Below are 27,192 nucleotides of genomic sequence, written 5' to 3'. Positions count from 1 at the left end.
CCTATCAGTTGGGGACAGATCTCTGTGGCTCACATTTTGTCAGCAACTCTCACAGGACTTGGTTGTCTCCCTTTCTATTGAAATAAACTACATCACTAAAAAGAGGAAGGGCTGGTTAGGGGAGTAGGGGAGGGTGAAAGGTTTCATGATACTGGACACAGCCTCTGTCTCTGTGTGAAGGACCAATAGGGTTTCACACAAAGTACAGGAGCAGCAATGTCACAAGAGCTTTTTTTTAGGGATACCTACCCAATCATGATGCAGACATACCTGAGTGCCTACAGAAGCAAGACTTGCAAGGTGTTTCTGACGGCAGAGTGCCCATCAACCCTGCACCTTCCCATCATTTCAAGCTTTAATTTCGACACTGAGTGCTACCAAATGACTCAGCATTGGTATTGCACCAAGATAGCATTGTTCAGTGTCCAAACATGCACAACACTCTGATATGGATCATTAGATGGGGATAAGGAGAGGAAACTCTCCCTAATTACTTCATTCATCACAAAGATCACATGACAGATCCTCTCATAAGAGGTTAGGGGTCATCTCTGCACTGGATCTCTGACCACATGCCAACTGTCACAGACAGTAAACCAGTACAAAACAATGACTGAAGGAGCAGTGCCAACTCTGACAATAAACATCAACTCAATTTCTGCATCAGTTCCAATTTGCAGTCACAATCTCCGGCAAAATGTTACATTTTGCTGATGTATCACTTGCTTCGGGACTGCCTGAGCCATTATTGTTTTCACCAGCATTATCCTCCTGCCAAATTGCACTTAAATACTCCAGTTATTGGCTCTTCCTGCGGAACTGGAACAGAAACGAGGTGTATGCAGTAAATGCTGTGGAGATTAATGATAAGAAGCGCTGCCAGCATTTAGCACATTGATTGGAAGAGAACAGAGATTACACAGACCCCTCACAGTTCCAGGCAGCAGCGAACAGAACTCCTGCCTCCAGAGTTAGTACTTAGACAGATCTGCCCAGCAATGTGTACAATATTTCCACTGTAACCACGGTGATGGGTATTAACTTATATGCCTGTGCTGGTGACATGCAGAATGATAGAATGGGGCAATCCACCAAAAGGCAGGCAGACAGACGCCTCTTCAGACCATCACAGCCTTGATTTTAATTTTTGTTTTTGGGCTCATCACTAGGTAAGCTCATCCTCGGCAGCTGAATGATATTTGTTTTTGTAATTATGAGCCTGTTGTGGTGTATTGCTAGTGTCTCTATCTCCTGAAGCCCAGGTTCCATACCCACCTACTCCAGAGTTGTGTCATAGAATCCCAGAATGGGCTGATTTAAAATAAAATCCCAACTGTAATTTATAAAGGGATAATTTTAACAGCTGCCTGGAAAAGACTACTCCATTTATATCTTTAGGGACTTCTCGGGCAGAAGAGAGGAAAAAACACACAAATCCCAAAGTAATTGATTTTATATTAATATAGTCTGTAGTGTTGGTTTACACAAAGGCTGATTGATACACAAGGTTTCAGAAATAGTCAAGGAGATGAATGATACATTAATTTGTTCTGTATTACTGGACTAACAGATAAAGACACTGGGGCACGGTTTTGCATTTTGGTTTGTGACACCGATGTTGGGGTCCAGTGTGGGTCCTAAGCCTGCGCTGTGACATGGATTTTTCATCAATTGGCCAGCTAGTGGGCAGAGGGTGCAGTTGTCTGTCCAATCAACGACAGTGGGCAGGCTCTTCAAGCTGAAAGGCCATTGGTGCAGGGATCATTACAGCCCTCCACTGCAGGTAAGGAAGAAAGAGAAAGAGTGTCAGAGAGCAAGAGAGAGAGTTCATCTTCCAACTCCCTCTAGACACTCGAAATGTTTGGAGAAGAATTCCACCAACCACAGCTGCATCACGTTGGAAGGAAAAGGGTGACCTCCCACCACATTCAGGGAGAAAGGAGACAGGGGCATTAAAGGTATCTTGGATTCATGATTTGGAGATGCCGGTGGTGGACTGGGGTGTACAAAGTTAAAAATCACACAACACCAGGTTATAGTCCAACAGGTTTAATTGGAAACGCTGGCTGATCATCTGAATGAAGGAGCAGCGCTCCGAAAGCTAGTGTGCTTCCAATTAAACCTGTTGGACCTGGCGGTGTGTGATTTTTAATCTCGGATTCAGGTTGCCACTCGGTCTGAATTAACTCTACATTGGACACAGGGCACACTCCATTGGCATCAGCCACATGTTCCAGCCTCAGAACCCTTATGGCATATCTCTGAATCACTTCCAGGACTGTATGCTGCAGCCAGGACAGAGTGCTCTTAGGGACACAGCCAGCTCACAGACTGGACAAGACTGCAATCTTAAAGTATTGTGATATCTGCACCTTCATCATATCCACTTTGATGCTGAAACTACCTTGCAAAAAGCAGGAATGGCAATCAATAGGGTGAGCAGCCATCACCATGTTTCCAAGTCAAAGTCGACTTCCGACAGAACTACACTGATCTCTTGGTTTTCTGCAGACTTGTAGGAGGCCAGTCATTCTACTCTTTGTTTTTAACAAATGTATACAGTTCTCAAAGAGTTTGACAGGGTAGATGCTGAAAAAATGCTTCCACTGGCTGAAGAATTTAGAACAAGGGCCATAGGATTGGGGATGAGGAGAATTTTCTTCCACAACTAGTTGTGAATACCTCAAAGATCTGTAGCTACCCAGTTGTTGAATACATTCAAGACAGAGCTCATTAGATTTTGAGCACTGGACAAATGAGGGGATCGAGGGATAGTGGGTGAAGATGGAAAATAGCATGGTGGAAGATTAGCTACAATGTTTTTGCGGAGAAGCAAGTTCAATATGCACATATGTACAAGAGTGTGTAACACAATGGTGAGTTGATGAAAACAAGGAGTTGTAGACCGTTACCGATGTCAGTGACAAGAAAAGTAGCAATTGCTAGAGGAAAAACAAGTGCAGATCATGTAAAGAACAAAGGACAGTCCAGCACAGCAGTAGGCCCTTCAGCTCACCAAGATTGTAATAGGTATCATCTTTACCTCAGTGATAGACTGCTTCTCAATCCAAAGGTTAGGGTTCATATCCTTCTTTAAAGAGAAAATTGCAAAACCAAGGCTGGTGTTCAATGCTAATGCAGCCAACGAAGCTTTCTCATCGGTGTAAGAGACCCATACCACTTCACAAAAAAAGAAATGGGGGGACGGGGAAAGGGGCAGCAATACTAAGGTCAATAATCCAAAAGTATGTCATTGGCTGCCAAGTACTTTGGACATCATGAACTGTACCTTGACTGTCTTTTATTTAGATATCATTTTCGTAACGATTTCCCTAATGAATTAATGTACCATCTGGAGCAGTACCCAGAATGCACCAATAACTGCTAACAGTTGTCATGCCAGCAAAAAAATCATTAACAGTGAAATTAGCAACAGACAAATTTCTGTTTTCTCTCCACTTCAATTTCATTTTTTTTTCTTTCTGGAATAGCTCAGTTTGATGGTATTAGATTCAGTATTTTTTTCATTTCACTTCCTCCACTGACACAGTGTGAAGTAGCTGAATTTAACATGTCAAAATACCACAACTGCTAAAGCCTACGCACCATGTTCTTCTTTCTATGGTAGAATTTAATTTCTATTTTCTGTTTGTGATGTTAGAGGATCATCAAATGGGGAAAGGCTGGAAAATTCCTTTTAAGCAGCAATTGCATCACTCTCTTTTATTGAACAGCCCCACACAGTGTTTATCCAAAGGAATACATTCAAGCAACTTGAAGAAACAATATATGCTATTTTCTTGTTCAGGCACTTGGGGGAAATGAAAGATGTATAATTCAAATGTATTAATATCATGTTTGTAATTTGGATTTCCAGGTAGAGGCAGATTGGTGTGGGTTGCTTCTGTGAAGAGTTTTCTTCAAAACAATTGTCAGAGAATCCTTCCACAATATCGACTAAATCCAGCTTTTGTCAGAAAGTAGATGAATGTGGATCCCTGTGGTTTATACTGATGAGTTTATGGCAGGTAGGGTAAATATTGAATTTAGTTTTGTTTCAGTTCACTTCAGAATACACTAGGGTCAAGTTTAAAAGCAAGTTGGATTTCTCTCCTAGGAGCAAGTCACCTTAGCAGAAGATTGTGAAATATACAAACCAAGAGAGGTTGGTTAGAAATATGCAGGTTATTTGGACTGAGAAAGTTTAGATCGTCAGATCTATAAGAAATTAATGTTGACAGATGTAGAATGGACTCATAGAAATGTCTCCACAATCCATGACTGAAATAACTGCACAGCGGCCATTATCTCATCATCAATATACCCTTTATTTACATGTATACACTGGCTGTGGCCACCCAGCTCAGAGTCAGACTCTGAACTGAGGAGAATCTAATCTCCTGTTTTTTTTTAAATTTTATTAAACAATACACAGTTCACAAAACAGTTAACATTAACAGCTGTACACAGAGAAACAGCAATTTTACAAGAGAGAGGAGCGGAAAGGCCAGGTCCCAAAACCTACCGTTCAACCAGTTTTCAGGAAATGAGGACAAACCTCAAACCCACTTTCCATCATTGCAAAACAGGAACAAGTACATATAAGACAGTCCAATTACATTTTTTAAAAGTGCATAAAATACAGCCACCACCCCCACACCAGCAACCCACCCATCCCTGCCACACCTTCTGGCCACACTATGCAATCTCCTGGTTAGACACTTTTTTCCTTTTTTTTCTTTTTCTTGGAGGCAAGGCCCAGGCAGCCTGAGCACAGCTCAAAAGTAAAAGGATGAAAAAAAACAAACACAGCACAAAAAAAAATAAAGAAAACCAAAAGAACACATGTCTTCCCTAAACAAGGGGAAAAAAAGAGAAAACTCTCTTCCTTCAAACGAAAAGCAGAAACCAACAACACACTGACTGTGGCACCTGCCAGCGCTCTAAACTGAGGAGACTCTAAATCTCCTGATCACATTTTTTTTTCAGTAGTGCTTATATTTTTCTCCAGCATCCATGTTGTGTACATGCAGGTGTACAAATCTTTATTCAATTTCCACCACCAGTAAAGCCTACTGCACCTGGTATTCCCAGGCGGTCCCCCTCCAAGTACTAACCAGGCCTGAGTCTGCTTAGCTTCTGAGATCAGACATTTTCAGACTAGTATGGCCATAGGCACTAGCCCGCTCTTAGTTATATTGGTCAGCTAAGGCTTCCAGATTGGCCCAGGTTAACAGCCCCAATCAAGGATCGCATACTCAATGAGATCCACCTGGTTCCAATCACAACAATGACAAAGAATTTGAAAAGAGTCAACAAGGTAGAACACAGAAAAGTCAAAATGCAGGGACTTAATTTCTTTGGTCCTGAGTAATGGATAGATTTGGAAAATAGATTGATATTTCGCTTTGCTGTGTGTTTCAAGAGCATTTTAACTGTCTGCTATGTTTAGATAGCTCAGTTTTAATATATTTGAGTAATAAAAAATTATTCCATTGTTAAAGAAAATTTACAGTCTCATGAAAATATACCTCAGTGACTAATCCCCATGTCAAGTAACTAAATGAAAACAAAAGTGATCGATCAAGCCAGGTTTCATTTTGGGATTTGAAATGTACAGTAGTTCCATCATCTGGGATCATAACAGGGTGAAATCTGCACTCCTTATGAAATCATTCCTCTAACTAGACTGGGGATCTGTACGAGTAGCACATAACTGCCTGGTTTTTGTTTCTAAAGTGGTGGAATGTGTCACTTCAAATAGAAGCACAATTAAATTGGACCCAATTTTCCACCTTTTCTTCCAATCTACTCTTTACACATGGAGGCTCACTCATTGTCTACCTGGCATCCCAACAAATGTCTCACCTGAAGAATAGCTTCCTTGGTGCGAAAACTGAACTTTCCTATGTGATTTTCATCAACTTCCTGGATTGCTAATAACAAGCTTGAGGGAACATATCTGTAGACAAAGAAATATGAAAGATTAATCAACTTACAGAGTGTGCACCTCACCTTCAGTTAAAAAAAAAGGAGCTTACGTATTACTAAGAAAATAAGAATCAAAATGGGAGAGAGAAGCAAAAGAATCTCGGAAGGAGTACAGATACACAAATTGCTAAAGATTACATAGGTAAATAAGGCCATAACAAAGGTAAACCACAAAGGGTTCACTACTAGGAAATAGATTTGAAAATTTAAGATTTTGTTAAACTTGCATTGAACCTTGAAAAGAGCACGTATGTAAATCTAGTCACCATATTATAAAAATAATATAGAGAGTCTGGATGTTGTATAATGAGTAGGAATGTGTTAATGTTGATGATGTATGTGATGATGTAACTCTGTTATTGCCACATATTATTGAGGATGTAACCAGCAAGGTGGATAATGGGGATCTGGTAAAAGTGGTACATCTAGACTTCCAAAAAGCATCTGACAAGGTTCCACATAAAAAACTGATCCAGAAGGTTAGATCCCAGGGGGGTTAAGGGTATTATATTGGCTTGGATAGAGGATTGGCTGACTGACAGAAGGCAGAGGGTCGGATAAATGGTCCTTCTCTGGATGGCGAACTGTAATTAGTGGGGTTCTGTTCTCAGACGTTAACTATTTACAATCTATAAAAATTATCTACAAGCGGGGATAGAGTGTAACATAGCAAAGTTCACAGATGATACTAAAATTGGTGGGAAAGCAAGCGGTGAAGTGGATATAAAAGAGTTTACAGATGGATACCGATAGACTAGGAGAATGGACCAAAATCTGGTAGTTGGAGTTCAATGTGGATAAGTGCAAAGTTGTCCATCTTAGCTCCTAATTCCTATGCTCCTATGACTCCAAGAACTGAAGAATGGACAACGTTTACTCAAGAGCTGGAATCCTCTACATTAGCATGTGAATCGAAGAGTTTGTTGCAATTCCTGAGAGTGTTTACCCCTAGATAAGGTAAATACAGATCTGCAACAGACCAGGAACAAAGGCAAAATACTGCAGATGCTGGAAATCTGAAACAAACACAAAGAATTGCTGGAGAAATTCAGCAGATTTGGCAGCATCTGTGGAAAAAAGAACAACTTTGAGTCCAGTATGACTCTTCATCAGTTCTGAAGGCAGCTCTTACCAGACTTGAAATAGAGTGATAGAGATGTACAGCATGGAAACAGACCCTTCGGTCCAGTCCGTCCATACTGACCAGATATCCCAACCCATTCTAGTCCCACCTGCCAGCACCCGACCCATATCCCTCCAAACCCTTCCTATTCATATACCCATCCAAATGCCTCTTAAATGTTACAATTGTACCAGCCTCCACCACATCCTCTGGCAGTTCATTCCATGCACATACTGCCCTCTGCATGAAAACGTTGCTCCTTAGGTCTCTTTTATATCTTTCCCCTCTCACCCTAAACCTATTCCCTCTAGTTCTGGACTCCCTGACCCCAGGGAAAAGACTTTGTCTATTTATCCTATCCATGCCCCTCATAATTTTGTAAACCTCTATAAGGTCACTCCTCAGCCTCCGATGCTCCAGGGAAAACAGCCCCAGCCTGTTCAGCCTCTCCCTGTAGCTCAAATCCTCCAACCCTGGCAACATCCTTGTAAATCTTTTCTGAACCCTTTCAAGTTTCGCAACATCTTTCTGATAGGAAGGAGACCAGAATTGCACGCAATATTCCAACAGTGGCCTAACCAATGTCCTGTACAGCCGCAACATGACCTCCCAACTCCTGTACTCAATATCTGAGCAATAAAGGAAAGCATACCAAACGCCTTCTTCACTATCCTATCTACTTGCGACTCCACTTTCAAGGAGCTATGAACCTGCACTCCAAGGTCTCTTTGTTCAGCAACACTCCCTAGGACCTTACCATTAAGTGCATAAGTCCTGCTAAGATTTGCTTTCCCAAAATGCAGCACCTCGCATTTATCTGAATTAAACTCCATCTGCCACTTCTCAGCCCATTGGCCCATCTGGTCAAGATCCTGTCGTAATCTGAGGTAACCCTCTTCGCTGTCCACTACACCTCCAATTTTGGTGTCATCTGCAAACTTACTAACTGTACCTCTTAAGCTCGCATCCAAATCATTTATGTAAATGACAAAAAGTAGAGGGCCCAGCACCAATCCTTGTGGCACTCCACTGGTCACAGGCCTCCAGTCTGAAAAACAACCCTCCACCACCACCCTCTGTCTTCTACCTTTGAGCCAGTTCTGTATCCAAATGGCTAGTTCTCCCTGTATTCCATGAGATCTAACCTTGCTAATCAGTCTCCCATGAAGTCCATATAGATCACATCTACTGCTCTGCCCTCATCAAAAAGCTCAATCAAGTTTGAGAGACATGATTTCCCATGCACAAAGCCATGTTGACTATCCCTATTCAGTCCTTGCCTTTCCAAATACATGTACATCCTGTCCCTCAGAATTTCCTCCAACAATTTGCCCACCACTGAGGTCAGGCTCACCGGTCTATTGTTCCCTGGCTTGTCTTTACCGCCCTTCTTAAACAGTGGCACCACGTTTGCCAACCTCTAGTCTTCCGGCACCTCACCTGTGACTATCGATGATACAAATATCTCAGCAAGATGCCCAGCAATCACTTCTCTAGCTTCCCACAGAGTTCTCAGGTACACCTGATCAGGTCCTAGGGATTTATCCACCTTTAACCATTTCAAGACATCCAGCACTTCCTCCTCTGTAATCTGGACATTTTGCAAGATGTCACCATCTATTTCACTACAGTCTATATCTTCCATATCCTTATCCACAGTAAATACTGATGCAAAAAATTCATTTAGTATCTCCCCCATTTTCTGTAGCTCCACACAAAGGCCACCTTGCTGATCTTTGAGGGGCCCTATTCTCTCCCTAGTTACTCTTTTGTCTTTAAAATATTTGTAAAAACCATTTGGATTCTCCTTAATTCTATTTGCCAAAGCTATCTCATGTCCCCATTTTGCCCTCCTGATGTCCCTCTTAAGTATACTCTTACTTCCTTTATACTCCTTCTAAGGAGTCACTCGATCTATCCTGTCTATACCTGACATATGCTTCCTTCTTTTTCTTAACCAAACCCTCAATTTCTTTAGTCATCCAGTATTCCCTATATCTGCTAGCCTTCCATTTCAACCTGACAGGAATATACTTTCTCTGGATTCTTGTTATCTCATTTCTGAAGGCTTCCCATTTTCCAGCCGTCCCTTTACCGCAAATATCTGCCTCCAATCAGCTTTCAAAAGTTCTTGCCTAATACCATCAAAATTGGCCTTTCTCCAATTTAGAACTTCAACTTTTAGATCTGGTCTATCCTTTTCCATCACTATTTTAAAACAAATAGAATTATGATCACTAGCCCCAAAGTCCTCCCCCACTGACACCTCAGTCACCTGCCCTGCCTTATTTCTCAAGAGTAGATCAAGTTTTGCACCTTCTCTTGTAGGTACATCCACATACTGAATCAGAAAATTATCTTGTACACACTTAAGAAATTCCTCTCCATCTGAACCTTTAACACTATGGCAGTCCCAGTCGATGTTTGGAAATTAAAATCCCCTACCATAACCACCATATTATTCTTACAGATAGCTGAGATCTCCTTACAAGTTTGTTAACTCTATTTCTCTCCCCACTGATGTTCCAGATCTGCTGACTTCCTCCACAGTAGGAACGGTTTATCATGGTACAGCCTCAAATTGCAATACAACCCACAATCCTCAGGCCTCATGGTCAGCAGAATCTCTGAGGTCAGAACAATCTAGGATTGAAACTATGGAAGTAGCTCAAATCACTGAAAAGGGTCCAAAACAGATTTACAAAGATGACGTCAAAAATGCATAGTTCCACCTATCAAGTTCTTTGATTGATATCTGCTGTACAGGACAAGGTGAACAATCCAAGTTTCTTTTCTATTGAAGAGCAAAGGCTAAAGGGTCCTCTCAAGATTTTTAAAATTATCACGGGTAATGACAGAGTGAATACAGAGTAAAACACTCGTGAAGAATATTAAAAAGAAACCGGAGGCCAACAATATAAGATGATCACCATTGAATCAAATGGAAATTCTGAAAAAGTGTCCCAATCTGGAGAGTGGTGACCAACTGGAAATCACTACCAGAGGGACAGGTTAAGGTGAAATTAGAATGAACAATAAGGGAATAATGGGTCATGCTGATAAAGTGAAGTGAGAAAGAATTTCAGGAGACTCAAGCCCTGGCAGGGACATATGGGGCTGAATGGCCTGTTACTGTACTGCAAATCCTATCTAATTCTATATGAAAAGTAAATTAAGAACTTACTAATGTTCTTCTATACTGCTTCCATTTTGTTTCAGATATTTTAATGAGAAGTGGAACTGCCACATCCAACACAGTTTAAACTAAATGATTTGTTCCCACTTTCATTATGAAGAACATTCAGAATATCAGAAAATCTGCTTTCCTTAACTTTCCTTCTAAAGTAACCTGAATTCCAATTCTTGTACAATACAAGGAGCAACAGAAAGAGGTTAATGGAAAAAAGATTAACATCCAAAGGATGAAGAAATTAATGTGAACTGTGAGGGACACCTGACATTGGAACAGATTTTATTTATTGAGAGAGAACAGGCTGGAATCTCACGTTCAGCGGGTGATGAGAAGCTGACAGTGGAAGACTGTGTGGATATGTAGCAGGTGGCTAAATATCTTTTCTATTGATTTTGACCTTTCCCATTACCTTGGATATTTCCCAATGACTTCAACTACCTCCACTTCTTCTGCCATCACTCAAAAGTAAAATCCATTCCAGTGATTTATTTTTAAAGGCAAATTATTCAGTCATAAAATCTTAAACATATAAAACTAGGATTATTGTTGGCCACACCAGCGAAAGAATGCATAAAAGCAACTTTAATTTTCTGGGCTGACACTTTAGAAGCACTAAAAAAAAGACCCATGATCTTGATTTAAATATAAAGCTATAAAATGAAGTCAAGCATAATTTTCCATCTGTGGCATAGCCTGGATTTAGCTTTGTGCTGAATGCATCAAACTGGATTAAATTCAAAGCAGATTTCATAAACTGTGGATTTGTTAAAAGATCTGCATCCTTCTACCTAGTTTATTCACTGGTGGTGCATTTTTAGTATGGCACGGTGGCTCAGTGGTTAGCTCTGCTGCCTCAGAGCTCCAAGGACCCAGATTTCATTCCACTCTCAGGCGACTCTCTGTGGAGATTGCATGTTCTCCCTAAGTCTGCGTGGGTTTTCTCCAGGTGCTCCAGTTTCTTCCCCAAACTCCAAAGATATGCAGGTTAGGTGAAGTGGCCATGGGAAATGCAGGGTTACAGAGATAGGGTGGGGAGTGGGTCTGGGTGGGATGTTCTTCTAAGGGTTGGTGTGGACTCGATGGGCCAAATGGCCTGTTTCCACACTGTAGAGATTCTATGATTCTAAATCAAAGGAAACCTTTAGACATATATCCAAAAAATGCATCAGAAAAAAGTATTCTAAGTTACTTTGGTTACATGGGCTAAGCCCCAATTAATCCTTGTCTCTCCATGTGGAAATTAATTCTGTCCCTCAAAATTTTTTCCAATTTTTTCCCTGTCATTGATAGACTCACTGGCCTGTGATTTTCCCGTTTATCCTTATCACCCTTCTTCAATAATGGTACCACACTATCTGTCCTTCAGTCCTCTGGCACTCCTCCAGTAGTCGGAGACGATTTGAAAATTATTATATGGATGTGCCGGTGTTCAACTGGGCAAAGTTAAAAATCCACAACACCAGGTTATAGTCAACAGGTTCAGTTGGAAGTACAAGCTTTGGGAGCATTGCTCCTTCTTCAGGTAACTGATGGAGCAGGATCAGAGGGCACAGAATTTATAGTAAAGATCAAAGTGTCATGTAAGTGATGCGACATATTGAACAAACTTAGATTGCTGTTGTGTGATTTTTAACTTTGAAAATTATTGCCAGAGTTCCTGATATCTCCTCACTTGCGTCCCACAGCATTCTGGATACAGCTCATAGCTGAGATCACCAGCTCTGCATTCACTGCAGAATGGGTCAGGGAGGGTTAAAGAAACACCAGTGTTGAAAATATATAACAGGTAAAAAATCCCAGGTATGCTTACAACAGATACAAGTGAGACATTGAGACCAATAAGGTTTATGATTCCTCTGATTATAAGCAGGACTTTGACTGTGATACCTGTCAACATTACTGCTGTCTTCAAGCAAACTTGTAATGAATACGGGAGGGGGCTGATCAGCTTTCTGTTTATAGGCTGCGAGTTCAAACTGTACAGGCCGCAAGTAGAGATGGAATTCCTCGAAACCCATTTGCATTGCAGCAGACTTGTATAATCTGGGAATAAAGCAGGAACGTTATCAGAGGTTAATGTATTCTAACCAGTTTAGAACCTTTCAAAATCAAGGAATAAACAATATATGACAATTTAAACATCATTTTATAACAATCCCACATTTCAACTTTGTTTACTGGAATAACTGAGGTGCAAATTAGACACGAGCAATTTGCTAAAATATTAAGCTAACAGCAAATTTTAAAGGATGAGTATATTTTCTCTCCACAGATGTTGCTGAGTTTTTCCGGCATCCGCAGTTTTTTTGGGTTTGTTTGATGAGTATATTTTCCTCATTCTTTGTCCAGCTGAAGTTCCTAGAATTCCATTTGCCTGCTGTACCTCATCCATTACTCATGGATATGCCTCAACATTCTGTATCTGTACATCATCCAACTGAATGCACCTCCGCTAGGCACAGCCCAGCTGAGGCCAGACTTACTTAGCACACACTTACTATGATGTGTGACTCAAACTCTACAGAAACACATTTTATACCTCAGATATACATGAAAAATGAAAGAGTAACCCAGTGCTTTTGAGCCATCTTAATATTTTGATATTGACGTTCTGAGCTTTTGATAAAAGTAAATACAGCATGTCCAAAACCGAAGCACACATCATGTGAAATATGTCTCCCTCTGCAGGTACAGATCCTGACTTACAGCAAACACCAGTTTAAAATAAATTCTCACAGTTTCAGTTACCAAGATCTGGAAACCACCCTGGCTGTGTCAACAGGCTCTATACTGAATAAATCAAATATGAGAGAAAGAAGCAGCACACAAGACAGAATCTAATCTGTTAATAATCAATATTCAAATGTGGTGTAATTAGGATAAATGTGTAGGTCTTTCATTGGCTTTTAATACAGTAGGATGCTAATTCAGATTAGTTTTTTCAACATGGCAGAGCAACCTGAAGAGAAATGCACTAATGTGAACTTTTACCATTCAGTAAAAAAAAAAACACATTGCCTCACACGTGGAATTCCTTACAGTCAGTTCACAGATTCAACCACAATCTCAGGGTTTTCAAGAGCGGAAACAGTCCAATATATTAGTGAAAGACAAACATAAACTGCTGGAGGAACTTGGCAGGCCCAGCAGCATCTGTGCAGAGAAAACAGCGTTAACGTTTCAAGGTCAGTTCTGACGAAGGGTTAGTGAGCCAGCAACATTAACTCTGCTTTCTCACCACAGATGCTGCCAGACCTGCTGAGTTCCTCCAGCAGTTTCTGTTTTCCTTTCAGGTTTCAACCATCCGCAGTTCGGTGTTTTAACTTAATCAAATTAGATAACCAGTCCCACACCGATCTTGACAATAGCTGGTGCAGGTATGTCAGGCCGAAAAGCCTCTTTCTGTACCATAACACTTCTTGTGATTCTGTGACTTCATACTCACTGGAGTGAGAGTGGCAGTGGTTAAAAACCTGACAGAAAGCTTCCTGCTTGAATCTAACAGAGGAAGAACCAATGAGGAAGGGAAGGAATATGGAATAGACACACTCAGAAACGAAGACAGTCACACCCAAAGAGATGCGCTTACCGAGCTAACAAGGCAGTTTCAGATGCAGCCTCTATCAAACGATGGCGCAGTGTGATGATCTCCAAAAGCCTGCAGAATGTATGCAACATAAAGGTTTGATTTGCTGCTCCTGGTCTACTTTCAACTTCGCCTGAATCTTTCATGAAGGAAAGCCCAACGTCTCTGACAAAGAGCGGATCATCGATGAACACTCCCGAAAACAACTGCAACAAGAAGAAGCGCAAAGGAACAAGGGCAGAGTGAATTTGGTCAAAGTCAAATTGGCTGCCATCTCCTCAAAGGTCATTACGTAACTGTGTTTACATTCTGAGGTCAACTTGAATCTGTCATTTATGAGGTGGGTTATGACTGCAGAGCGAAATATAAAAATTGTATACTCCTTAGCCTTCATTGCAGTTTATTCTAATTTCAGTCAATTTTCACTCAGCTCATTTTAACTTCCAGGTCTCATTTATAGCTTGCAGGTACTGCTTAAAAAGACATGAGAAGTCATTTTTCTTTTCGCAGGGTACGGAGGATCCTACTTCTCGTAGTAATCCACAGGACAGCTAAATTTGGACTTTCTGTTAAGGCCGCATTGAACTGTTTTCAGGCTGATGGAGAAAGCCACAGTGACTTCTCCACTCATCCTACAATGTGAATAGCATTGATGCACTTGGACTTGAATTTCCATAACACTATGAGTCTCCTGCTTTAAACTGTGGGTCTCATTCATCTGCAAAGCCCTTCAGGGTAACAATACAAATGGGTGACTAATGAGACCATGAAATGTAGCAGCAGAAATTGGCTACGGACTCCTCAATACTTGCCTTCCCACCTACCTTTGTGTCAGATATAGTATATTCACTTCAGTTATCCAAGTCATTAATATACATAGTAAATAATTGTAGCCCAGCACTGATTCCTATGGCATTCCACAAGTTACAGATTCCATCCCAAAAATGCCCCCTTCAAATTTCTAAGTTTCATTAATTAGCCAATCCTTCATTCATACTCTGACATCATGGGCTTTTATCTTATTGAGTAGTCTAATATGTGATACCTTAACAAGTGCTTTTCAAAAATTCAAGTATATTCCAGAATCTCTCAGCCCCCTTGGGCCACCCCCTCATTCCTAATGAAGAGCTTATGCTCAAAATGTTGACTCTTCTGCTCCTCGGATGCTGCCTGACTGGCTGTGCTTTTCCTGCATCTTTGACTCTGATCTCCAGCATCTGCAGCCCTCACTTTCTCCCATATTACATCTACTGGCTACCCTTTATCTATCCTGCTTGTTGCCTTCTGAAAGAATTCTATTAAATTTGTCATCATTCACGAAGCCATGCTGACTCTGTTTTGTACGAAGTCAGCATGGCTTTGTGAATGATAAATATAATAGATTGATGTTTGATCATGCTTTGTATTTCTAAATACTCTGCTATTACATCCTTTATAACAGGCCCTAACATTTCTTTAAGGAGAAAGTGAGGACTGCAGATGCTGGAGATCAGTGCTGAAAATGTGTTGCTGGAAAAGCGTAGCAGGTCAGGCAGCATCCAAGGAACAGGAAAATCGATGTTTCGGGCATAAGCCCTTCTTCAGGAAGGGTTTATGCCCGAAACGTCGATTCTCCTGTTCCTTAGATGCTGCCTGACCTGCTGCGCTTTTCCAGCAACACATTTTCTGCTCTAACATTTCTTTATAACAGATGTTAAGCTAACTGGCTTATAGTTACCTGTTTGCTGCCTTCTTCCATTTTGAGTAAGCAATTTTCAAATCTTCTGGGACTTTTCCAGATTTTTGGAAGATTACTACCAGTATTTTAACTGTCTCAGTTGCTACTTCCTTTAATAGCCTAGGATGCAACTCATTAGATCCAGGGGACTTATTGGTCTTTAGCATCACTTGTTTCCCTAGTACTTTTTCTACAGTGACAGTTAAGGGTCAGTTTCTGAGTAGATTTCTGACAGGTGAGTAGGATTAATATTGATCCCTCTACCTCCTATTTGTTCAGCAAATAACAACAAGGAACTAGATTTATATCACACAGGTTAGGCAGCATCAACGGAGAGAGAACAAGCTAATGTTTTGCATCTAGATGACTCTTCATTAGAGCTGACATGAAGTGTGCAAAGGGCAGCATTTATGCTATATTGGGATGGGGGTGGAATGCTGTTGGAGTCAAGATGTTGATCGTTCAGATTAAGTGACTGGAATGTGAAAATGTCAGCAGTCTTCCCCTCTCCAGCTCATTACTATACTGCAGTTCCCTAGTCAGATAAGGTTGCTACCATATGGAACAGTTCTCCTCTCTATTGTAGAATTAATAATGTACAGAACAACTTCATAAAATGGTGAAATGGTATGAAAGAGCTCCCAGTGAAGCTGGCTTTTCTTGTTCATTACACTCTCTGCTGTAGCTCATATCATAAAGGTGTCAAACAAAACATTCTCTTTTCCAGCAATGCAAAGGCTCAATGGCTTAATTGAAAAAATGTTAAGTGCAACAAAGTAATTCCAGAAAAAAAAAATGAACAAAACCATATTGTATATTACACAAGAGAAAACATTTGTAATGTTGCTTGAGGCAATAATATGCTCTCAGATGTTGGATGATTGCTGAAGCCACTGGAGCTTTGCTGTCACTATTTGTAACATTATCCAGCCCCCTTGTGGATGCCAATGTATGGTTAGCCTGTGCCAGCTGTCACTTTCTGCAATGTAACTGAATAAGCCCCATGCAACCAACAGTATCAAGTATCACTCTCTTTAGCAAAAACTGTTGTATTGTTGAGAAAAAGGTTTCAAGCTTCACTTGTCTAAGAAAATGTAGGAACAATACTATGCCATTCAGCTCATCATTTAATTAAGTTACAGCCGATCTGTTGTATTCCGGCATATTCCTTAGTACTATCAGTGAGCAAAATCGATGCAGCTCAGATTTAAAATTAATAATTTAGCTAGCATGTCGTTATAAGTCAAACAGTATGGAAACAGACTCTTCGGTCCAACCTGTTTATGCTAATATAATCCTAAGCTTGCTGTTATGGGAGAGAATTCCATATTTTCACCATTATTAGTGTGAAGAGCTGCTTCCTGTTTTCCTGACAGGTTTTGCTTGGATAGGGGCATCCCAGTGTTCCAGACACTTACACTAGTTGCAAAGCTTTCTCTCTCTACCTAATCTAATAATTCTTTCAAAATTGCAAAACCTCAATCAAATCACTTCTGAACTGTCTATTTCCAGGGAATAAAGGTTTTGTGTATGTAACCTCTCCCCATAACTTAAGCCTTGGAGCCTTATCTTGGTAAATCAGTGCTGCACATCTCCCTTCATAATAAGGGTGAAACTTTTATATCTTAGTCCCTGTTGAAAGGGTGGGAAACCATTGACAGCTGGAACTGACTTTGTAAATGCTCTTTGACTGAACCACAGTGTGAGCATTCTGACTTCAGTTTCCTGACAATACAAGGAGGGATTACATTTTAAAGCCCAGAATGGGTTATAAAGCGTCAAAAGGAGATTGGTTTTTAAACCTGTAGCAAGAGGAGACCTGAGAAGGCTGTCACCTGGGTCGCTGGCTCCTGTCTCGATGTCCCACTGTGGCATCGTGGGGGCCTGACTATTTTTGGGATAAGTTCTCCAGGGAGAGGAAGGAGAGGGAAGCTGCTCCAAATAAAAAGGTGTGGATGGAAGCGGCTGAGTAACATAACTGTGGCTCCTTCAATCTTGAGGCCATCACTGAAGACCCAAGTCCTGAAGAGGGGAGCAAAGGTGGCTGGGGTAAGACCGTAACTTGCTCAGCCTTCACCAGCTAGACAGCAATCCTCAGAACAACCACCTGTGCAGCTCAACTCATCAGTTCACTCAACTATTCCGGAATGAAGAGGTTATCATTTGAAGCAAGGTAAAACAGGTAAGACTTTACCCACTGGAGTTCAGAAAGTCAGTGATCTTATTGAAGGATTTGAGATCCTCAGAGGCCTTGACAGGGTAGATACTAGAAGGTTAGGGAAATAGATGGTGACAGCTTGAAAAATGTCCACATTACAGAGGAGGAAGTGCTGGATGTATTGAAATGCACAAAGGTGGATAAATCAGGACCTGAACTCTGTGGGAGGCTGGGGAAGTGATTGCTGGGCCTCTTACTGAAATATTTATATCATCAATAGTCACAGGTGAGGTGCAGGAAGACCAGAGGTTGGCTAATATGGTACCACTCTTTAAGAAGGGTGGTAAGGACAAGCCAGGGAACTATAGACCAGTGAGCCTGACGTCGGTGCTGGGCAATGTTGTTGGAGGGAATCCTGAGGGACAGGATGTACATGTATTTGGAAAGGCAAGGACTGATTAGGGATAGTCAACATGGCTTTGTGCGTGGGAAATCATGTCTCACTAACTTGATTGAGTTTTTGAAGAAGTAACAAAGAGGATTGATTAGGACAGAGCAGTAGATGTGATCTATATGGACTTCAGTAAGGCATTCAACAAGGTTGCCCATGGGAGACTGGTTAGCAAGGTTAGATCTCACGGAATACAGGGAGAACTAGCCATTTGGATATAGAACTGGCTCAAAGGTAGAAGACAGAAGGTGATGGTGGAGGGTTGTTTTTCAGATTGGAGGCCTGTGACCAGTGGAGTGCCACAGGGATCAGTGCTGGGTCCACTTCTTTTCGTCATTTTTGCAGATAATTTGGATGTGAATATAAGAGGTACACTTAGTAAGTTTGCAGATGATACCAAAATTGGAGGTGTAGTGGACAGCGAAGGTTACCTTAGATTACAACGGGATCATGATCAGCTGGGCCAATGGGCTGAGAAGTGGAAGCTGGAGGTTAATTCAGATAAATGCAAGGTGCTGCATTTTGGGAAAGCAAATCTTAGCAGGACTTATACACGTAATGGTACGGTCTTAGGGAGTGTTGCTGAACAAAGAGACCTTGAAGTGCAGGTTCATGGCTCCTTTAAAGTGGAGCCGCAATAGATAGGATAGTGAAGAAGGCGATTTGTATGCTTTCCTTTACTGGTCAGGGTACTGAACATAGGCATTGGGAGGTCATGTTGCGGCTGTGCAGGTCATTGGTTAGGCCACTGTTGGAATATTGCATCCAATTCTGGTCTCCTTTCTATCGGAAAGATGTTGTGAAAGGGTTGGAAGATTTGAGCTATAAGGAGAGGCTGAACAGACAGGGGCTGTTTTCCCTGGAGCAGAGGCTGAGGGGTGAACTTATAGAGGTTTATAAAATCATGAGGGGCATGGATAGGATAAAGAGACAAAGTCTTTTCCCTGGGGTCGGGGAGTCCAGAACTAGAGGGCATAGGTTTAGGGTGAGAATGGAAAGATATAAAAGAGACCTAAGGGGCAACTTTTTCACACAGAGGTATGTGTATGGAATGAGCTGCCAGAGGATGTAGTGGAGGCTGGTACAATTGCAACATTTAAGAGGCATATGGATGGGTATTTGAATAGGAAGGGTTTGGAAGGATATGGGCCAGGTGCTGGCAGGTGAGACTAGATTGGGTTGGGATATCTGGTCAGCATGGACGGGTTGGACCAAAGGGTCTGTTTCCTGCTTACACCTCTATGACTTGATGATAGTTTGACACAGTTTAAGAATAAGAATTTTATAAAATCCCTACAGTGAGGAAACAGGCCCTTTGGCCCAACATGTCCACACCGACCCTCCGATGAGTAACTCACCCAGACTCATTCCCCTAGTACTCTACATTCACCCCAGACTAATACACCAAACGTATACATCCCTGAACACGAATAGCCAGTTTAGCACGGCCAACCCACCTTCCCTGCACATCTTTGGACTGTGGGAAGAAACCAGAGCACCCTGGGAAATCCACGCAGACACGGAGAGAATGTGCAAACTCCACACAGAGAGTCACCCGAGGCTGGAATCAAACCCGGGTCTCTAGTGTTGTTAGACAACAGTGCTAACCACTGAACAACCATGCCGCCACATGAGGGCACACTTTTAAGATGGAGGTGAGACTTTGTTTCTCAGAAGGTGAGGGATTGCTGAGCTCTGAGATGCATAGGAATTTGGGTGTCCTAGTACATGAAAGGTGCTCTTTGGAGGGTTGGTGTGAACTTGATGGGCCAAATGGACTGTTTTCACACTGTAAGGATTCTATGATCTATGATCACAAAGGTTTGGAATGCAGGCATGGCAGTATTTAAGAAAATGAATACTGGAGAAGCTTTGAGGGAATGTATGGTCTATACTGCTCCAGATTTGAATGTCTAGGAGTACTCTGTGAAATTCTATATCGAAGAAAACAATGGAGGTAGGGTTATCATTGAACTTAGGAGACAGTGAGGTCTGCAGATGCTGGAGATCAGAGTTGAGAGTGTGTTGCTGGAAAAGCACAGCAGGTCAGGCAGCGTCCGAGGAGCAGGAAAATCGACGTTTCGGGCCAGCGCCCTTCATCAGGAATGAGGCCGGAAGCCTTAGGGTTGGAGACAGGCTTCCGGCCTCATTCCTGATGAAGGGCTCCGGCCCAAAACGTCGATTTTCCTGCTCCTCGGATGCTGCCTGACCTGCTGTGCTTTTCCAGTAACACACTCTCTATTCATCATTGAACTGATTCAAACCAGAGTTAGATAGATTTTTGATAGTTAAAAAACTCATGTGGAAAAGACATGAATGTGAAGAGAAGACCTCAGCAAGATCAGCCATGAGCTTAATGAACGGTGAAGCAGAATCAGAGGGCACTATAGCCTCCTTCTGCTCCTAGGTCCCTGTGTTCTTTTCTCCAGGTACCTCCTCACATTCCCATCTGAACAGCCAAACTCTCACACTCTCGTGCTGTTCTCTTCTCACATCCATGTTTTACAGTTACCTCCAAAAAATGCTCTCCTTTCTTCCTTTCCACGTAAGTAATTATTAACACTCTCCTTGCCAGGGAAGACAGCAGATGACTTCAGGAAAAGGCCAGTGATAGGCACTTTGATGTTCAATGGTAGCACAGATCCACCAGCTCCACTGGGACAGAAGTTGTGTTCTGGGAGGCTGCAGATGTCAGCAACAACGTGCCTCAAAAACTGAAGCTTTCTAAGCAACTAGTGTTCGGCCATGGTGAGAGTGATAATCCTCTAACTATGCAGCTTGTGGTAGGGGTCTCACCTTGGAGTTGGACCTTTATGTTCATCTCATCTGCCCTACAGTGCAGTGTGTGGCAGAGGAGAAGGTGACCAGAGCCTGCTAATGGTGTTGCATCTGCTGAAACAGTTGGATCTGTATCTCCCTGTGCTCCTGATGTTCAGCAGAGCTGCAAGGTACAGCTTCATGCTGTACTTCCCTGGGATGGTGAAGACTAACAGCATAGACTGCAGCTTGAGGGCAGTGAATTGTAAAGCACGTTAGAAATTAGCAATCACCTGTTGAGTACTACTGAGAGGAAGAAATGATGAAAACAGTAGCCTCTCAGAATCACAGAATTATTATGGCACCATAGGAGGTCATTTGGCCCATCGTGCCTCCACCAGCTTTTCAAATGAGCATCATTATCCAGTGCAAATCTCCTGCTTTTTCCTGCACACTATTCCATCCCATGCTCTCTTGAATGCTGCATCTGACCATGACTGCAGCTCTTCAATTTCACTGATCAAAGCTTTCCCAACCTGTCAGTTTCACTGAAGAAACTTTTCCTGCTGTGAGGAGTCCCAATCCAATGTCAATTTTAGGGGATTTAACTCTTTCCACACACTCAAGCCAGCTTCTCCTTGTCTGAAAAACTCCCCCTATATTTTTACAGGATGCAGTGCCCAGACGTATACCCAGCATAGCATTCCAGAAATGGTCTGACAACAGCTTGGGTACATGTAGCAACATTTTTATATTTATATAAGATTTATATTTATATAATTTTAATATTTATGCTTCTAGATATATAAACTGGAAGTTTAAAAACAGGGAGGTGTTGTTACAATGGTACAGGGTGTTGATAAGGCCACACTTGAAGTACTGTGTATGCTTTGGGTCTCCCTTGAGAAGGGATGTACTAGCAATGAAGATAGTTCAAAAAAGATTCACTGGGCTGATTCCTGGGATGAAGCAGTTAACAAGCGACTAAACAGGTTAGGTCTTTATTCATTATTGTTTTGAACAATGTAACGATGCTGCTCCTTTAACAAAATTAGATTGTCCTTGGTTTTTGTTTTCAGCGGGGTCATATACACATAGGTTCTGATGTGTCTGGTTTCGATGGGTTTTAGGACCAATTTGATTATAGCTAACAGATACTGCCTCAGACAACAGGCTTTCAAGTTTTTCTTAAAACGTACGTGTATAATATAAGGAGAGTGGCCAGTTCTCCCAGCTCAGCTTCCCTCTGGTTTGGTTTGGTTTTGTTTGGTTTGGTTTTAGAAGCAGTCAGGTTTTTGAGGCTGTTGGTCAAAGAAACAGCTCCATGCTGACCCTCTCTCTCTCTCTCTCTCTCTCTGACATTTCTCCTGTAAGAACCTGTGCTTGATTTTACCTTTTTTGCCAAGGGGGTATTTATGGGGATGTTTCAAGTATTTGGAACAGCATCATTAAGTTGCAATAGCGTCAACTGGGTTTTTAAATAGTTAAGTTATTTTATATTCTGTTCTCTTTAGTTTATATTTCATTCAGTAATCTTGCAAATAAATTCTGTTTTGTTTAAAACAAAGTGGTTGACCCAGCTGCATGCCTCCTGCAATATCCACACTACACCTGCTTAGAACAACTAGCAAGTGTTTTGAGGGGATCTGGCCTGGTCCATAACAACAATGAGGGATGACCTTATTTCAACATACAAGATTCTGAGGGGACCTGACAAAGTGGATGTTGAGAAGATATATCCACTAGTGGGGGAATCTCAAACTAAGGGCACATTCACTTATTTAAAACTGAGATGTGAAGGATTTTTTTTTCTCCAGGAGGGGAGTGAATGTCTGAATTCTCTACCGCAGAGAGTTGTGGAGGCTAGATCACTGCAATTATTTAAGCCTTCAGATAGATTTTTGAAATATTGAGGAGTTGTAGTCCATGAGGAGCTAACACAAAAAAGAAACTGATGCCTGAGGCAGAGCAGTAATGATCTTATAGAATAGTAGGGCAGGATAGAGAAGCCAAATAGTCTACTCCTGGTCTTATATTCTTATGTTTATGTTTTAACTGTAATGTGTAAATCTCTATCTCAAATTTGTTTACCTGCTCTGACATACTTACATCCTTTTGAACCTGGAGACTATAGCATGACTCCATCTTTTCCATGGCCACCCATTTTTCTAATGCCAAATTAAGAACTTGTTTCTCTAGACTAATGCACTCATCAGCTGTCTTCGGTCTGTGAATGTGATGCAGCTCCCAGTAAGCACGTTCTATTGTATTCAGAATACGGGAGGCCAATCCCAGTGATGGATGAAATTCCAACAAATAAATCCTTTTCAAGGCAGGACTGAAAGAACAGCAGAAGAACGACAGCATTTCATTATCTTAACATACTTTACACAGAAATCAAAATCCAAGTGAACATTTTAAAGCAATTGTTATGATAATGGGTTGGACACTGAAGTATTATGTCTGTTATTAGCCCTTCATTCCAAACGCTGTTTTTTAAAAGAGAACTGCTACAGAACATGATAACTGAAGATCTAAAAACATTATGTATGGGGCTGATAGGATGTCACACCGAACGAGTGTTCAAATAGACCAGACTGTGATCTCTTGTGATACAAAGATAATGAAGGTGCAGATGACACTCAGCTCAACAGCCAATGGACCATGTCCCAAACTGCAGACACATTTAGTGTTTATCCCTTTGCATAACAACAGGGTTTACATAGATTGTTCATCTCTACCTGAAGATTCGAGTGGGACTGAACAGTTTTGTTGAAAAGTGTGGCGCTAGAAAAGCACAAGAGATAAGGGAATATCCAAGGAGCAGGAGAGTTGATGTTTCAGGCATAAGCCCTTCATCATTCTTGTGTGTACCAAAAGGTGTATAGTTCCTTGAAAGTGCAGTCACAAGTAGACAGAGTGGTGAAGATGCCATTTGGAAGGTTTGCCTTCATTGAGTATAGGAGTTGGGAGTAGGGAATGTTGCGGCTGTACAGGCGTGAGGACTGTTGAGATTACTGCGTACACTTCTGGTCGCCCTTCCCTAGGAAGCATATTATTAAACTAGAGATTTACAAGGATATTGCTGGGACTGGAGAGCTAAAGTTAAAGTTAAAGAGAGAGGTTAAATAGGCTGGGACTTTTTCCCCTGGAGCATTGAAGGCTGAGGGGGGACCTTATAAAGGTTTATAAAATCATGAGGGGCATGAATGGGATGAATATCAAAGGTCTTTTTCCTCGGGTGGGGGAGTCCAGAACTAGAGAGCATTGGTTTAGGGTAAGAGGGGAAAGATTTAAAAGGGACCTAAGGGGCAACTTTTTCACGCATGTATGGAATGAGTTGCCAAAGGAAGTGGTGGAGGATGGTATAATTGCAACATTTAAAAGCATCTGCATCAGTACATGAATAGGAAGGGGTTAGAGGGATATGGGCCACATGCTGGCAAATGGGACTGGATTAATTTGGGAAATGTGGTCGGCATGGATAAGTTGGACTGAAAAGTTTGTTTCCATACTGTATGACTCTATGATTCTAAGTTTGAAGTTCGACCACTACAAACTGGTTAGATAAAGGAAATGGGACATCATAACAATTCTCTCCCACCCTGAATGCTAGATCTCAATCAGAGTCAAAAGGAATCAGGACAAAGGAACCTCAACCAGCCTACAAAACCACACATCTCCAAAACAGACTGTTCAACTACCACTTCTTGTGAATTGACCTGACAAGTACAAGGTCTCACCAGAAACCTCCACTCCAACAGCCGCAACTTTCAACTGTATGCTCTTGGAGAATAATTCAGAAACTGATCCATTTATCTTTTTTTAATCTTTATCCTTTTAGACTCTCCTCTTATTTCTAATCTGTACATGTGCATTGCTTTACCAACTCTTCCCACTTTTAGTGGTGAATGAACTCATTCTTTGTTACTCAAGAAAGCCTGGTTTAGTTGATTCATTTTAAAGCATAAGTTCATTCAGGTCAGAGATAATGAGAAGGGATCAATGTTGCAACCAACCAAAAAAGTGTGGGAGTATAAGAAGGGGAACTAGTTCATCCTTCCTCACCTAAGAGCTCAACAGTTTGAGGTTTTCCATTTGGAACTGTAATGAATTGGGGAACTCTGCCTGGGGTCTGGTCCTAACACAATATGGCGAATAGGTTGCATCCCCCACCATGCTACTACCAAATGATTCCTAGTATACACAGGTCTTATTATTGTGAAGATATGACTATGTCCCATGCTTTGTGGTATTTTCAAATATTAGAACCTGTTCAACTTACATCCAAACACTTGCAATTCGACACAGGAGGGATGAATCAGCTCCTCTCTTATCTCAGTTCAATTAAATACATAGTTTACAAGTTGAATGAAAGCAAGAAGAATTTATTTACTTACTAACCCCAAGGAAACAGTAAAGATGTGATATAACACAGACACAAAAACACCAGTGTGATAAAAAAATTGATAATGTCTCATCCAACAAGGAAGATAAAGTATATGCAATTTAAAAAATCTATGGAGTCCTTGATATGTTAGATTTAACCTGGGACCATGGCCATTTAATTGATACCTTGTGTATTGCAGATATTGCTGAAAAAATACACATTTTATCAAGCTTTTGAACTTGCATTCTTCTGGACAATTTGCTAGAATACCAATGTAAAGGAATTCCTCAAGGCTATATCTTAACCAATCAGAATCAACATGCCCAGTTTAAATTTCAACAAATCTTATCAGTTTACTGTCACTCATCACTAATTGGTGCATTCTCAATAGCAACATATCTGCCAATCACAATCCACTTGTCAACAATCAACGCACTCTTCTCATAGTATGAAACTACTGTATTATTTCCCATTATGTTAGTATTTTTGTGAATTGACCTGACAAGTACAAGGTGAAAAGCTTTGAATAAAACATGGCTTTTAATCTGTAATCAAGTTTTATACTACCAAATGATGAATTGCAAATATCTTTGGGTTATCAGTAAGCAGATGGTTCTCCAATTTATTTTATTAGAGGCTGAGAGAAAACAGGGAGAGAGAGAATGTGTGTTCCAGTTTTGCAGGTACAAATCCATGTTTCTCTTTCTGCTACTCTGTTAAGACAGTTGCTTAAAACACAGTTCATTTGTACATTCCCATGTCTGGGTTAATTGTTCTCCTAGGCTACAATGTGTAGGCAAGGTTTTATTTCCAATATGCGAAACTTACTTATAAATCAAACAGGAGATAGAGATCTGAGTTTGAATGCCTTTTAATAACGATGTTAATTTTGGCTTTGTTTCATGCATTGGCTCAACTTATGGTCGGCTGATTGCTGTGATAATTCTAAGTCAGTATTTTTATTTCTTTCTAGAGGTATTTTAGTGCATGGAGGTGCCAGATGTTGAAATCAAATGATGGAAATCAAGGATTGTTTGTCCATATCTTACCACTATTGTAATAAAGTCTAGTTAAAGCAGAAAAGCCCAGTTAAAATAACCAGACTCTATGACAAGTCTTATAAAATCAACAATTATTCCATGAATCAAAGAAAGGATACTTCACTTTGCATAATCAATAAAACATGAAATATTGGAAGCTTTCTTTTTCTTTTGCTTACCAACTGTTGTTAATGGCAACTGGTTGCTTAGCAATGATATTAAGGGGTAGGCCAAATTCAACACCCATCTCCATCCGTCCACCATCCCTCCAAATCCTCTGTACATATTCTCGCTGCTCATCTATCTGCAAGAGTTGTTAAGGGGTAATGTTTTAGTGTTGATATACGGCACAGAATGTATGACATAGAAACAGGCCATTCAGTCAGACTGGTGCCTGCTAGCATGTCTGATTCTCCTCCCAGTCCCTACATCTAAATCCATCTAAATTTCAATTACACAGATGATGGAATTAGTGATGTGGACTGATGGCACTCATCTACTGAAACATGGTCCAGTGAAGGAAAACAGTCTCTAAACCTCCTGCTGGTTCACTGAGTTCCATAGCCCCAGGTTCGGGTGAAACAAGCACAGAGGAAGTAAAAACTATAGATCGGATGACACAAGTGCTGCTGTCAGTTTGTGGTTGAAAACCAACACTGGCAGTGGCCTAAGGTAAGCTGATTTGGTTAGTTCAGGACCAGATAACAGAGTGCAATTAATAGTATGTCTCTTTTCTTTAAATGGAGTGTGTGTTTGTATTGTAGGTGATAGGACTCTGTCATTAAA

At 41.1% G+C, this 27,192-nt stretch overlaps 1 protein-coding gene and 1 pseudogene across 1 annotated transcript in view; both read right to left on the bottom strand.

Annotated features, from left to right (window-relative positions):
- Positions 1 to 27,192, bottom strand: part of ccdc162 (coiled-coil domain containing 162) — a 176,647-nt gene that overhangs the window by 81,768 nt on the left and 67,687 nt on the right. The window contains exons 19-23 of the mRNA XM_087982991.1: positions 26,586 to 26,710; positions 23,086 to 23,314; positions 13,897 to 14,099; positions 12,195 to 12,350; positions 5,869 to 5,962 (exon numbers count right to left, since the gene is read on the bottom strand). Coding sequence (XP_087839117.1) covers positions 5,869 to 5,962; positions 12,195 to 12,350; positions 13,897 to 14,099; positions 23,086 to 23,314; positions 26,586 to 26,710 — 807 coding nt within the window. The remainder of the gene's footprint in view (positions 1 to 5,868; positions 5,963 to 12,194; positions 12,351 to 13,896; positions 14,100 to 23,085; positions 23,315 to 26,585; positions 26,711 to 27,192) is intronic.
- LOC122548695 (5S ribosomal RNA) lies at positions 5,070 to 5,177 on the bottom strand (annotated as a pseudogene).

The sequence above is a fragment of the Chiloscyllium plagiosum genome, unplaced genomic scaffold, assembly GCF_037043375.1.
Source record: "Chiloscyllium plagiosum isolate Xiang-an unplaced genomic scaffold, Cpla_swu_hap1 HiC_scaffold_3, whole genome shotgun sequence".
NCBI lineage: Eukaryota > Metazoa > Chordata > Chondrichthyes > Orectolobiformes > Hemiscylliidae > Chiloscyllium > Chiloscyllium plagiosum.
The sequence above is the reverse complement of the archived record's forward strand: the minus strand, read 5'-3'. Positions and strand labels throughout refer to the sequence as shown.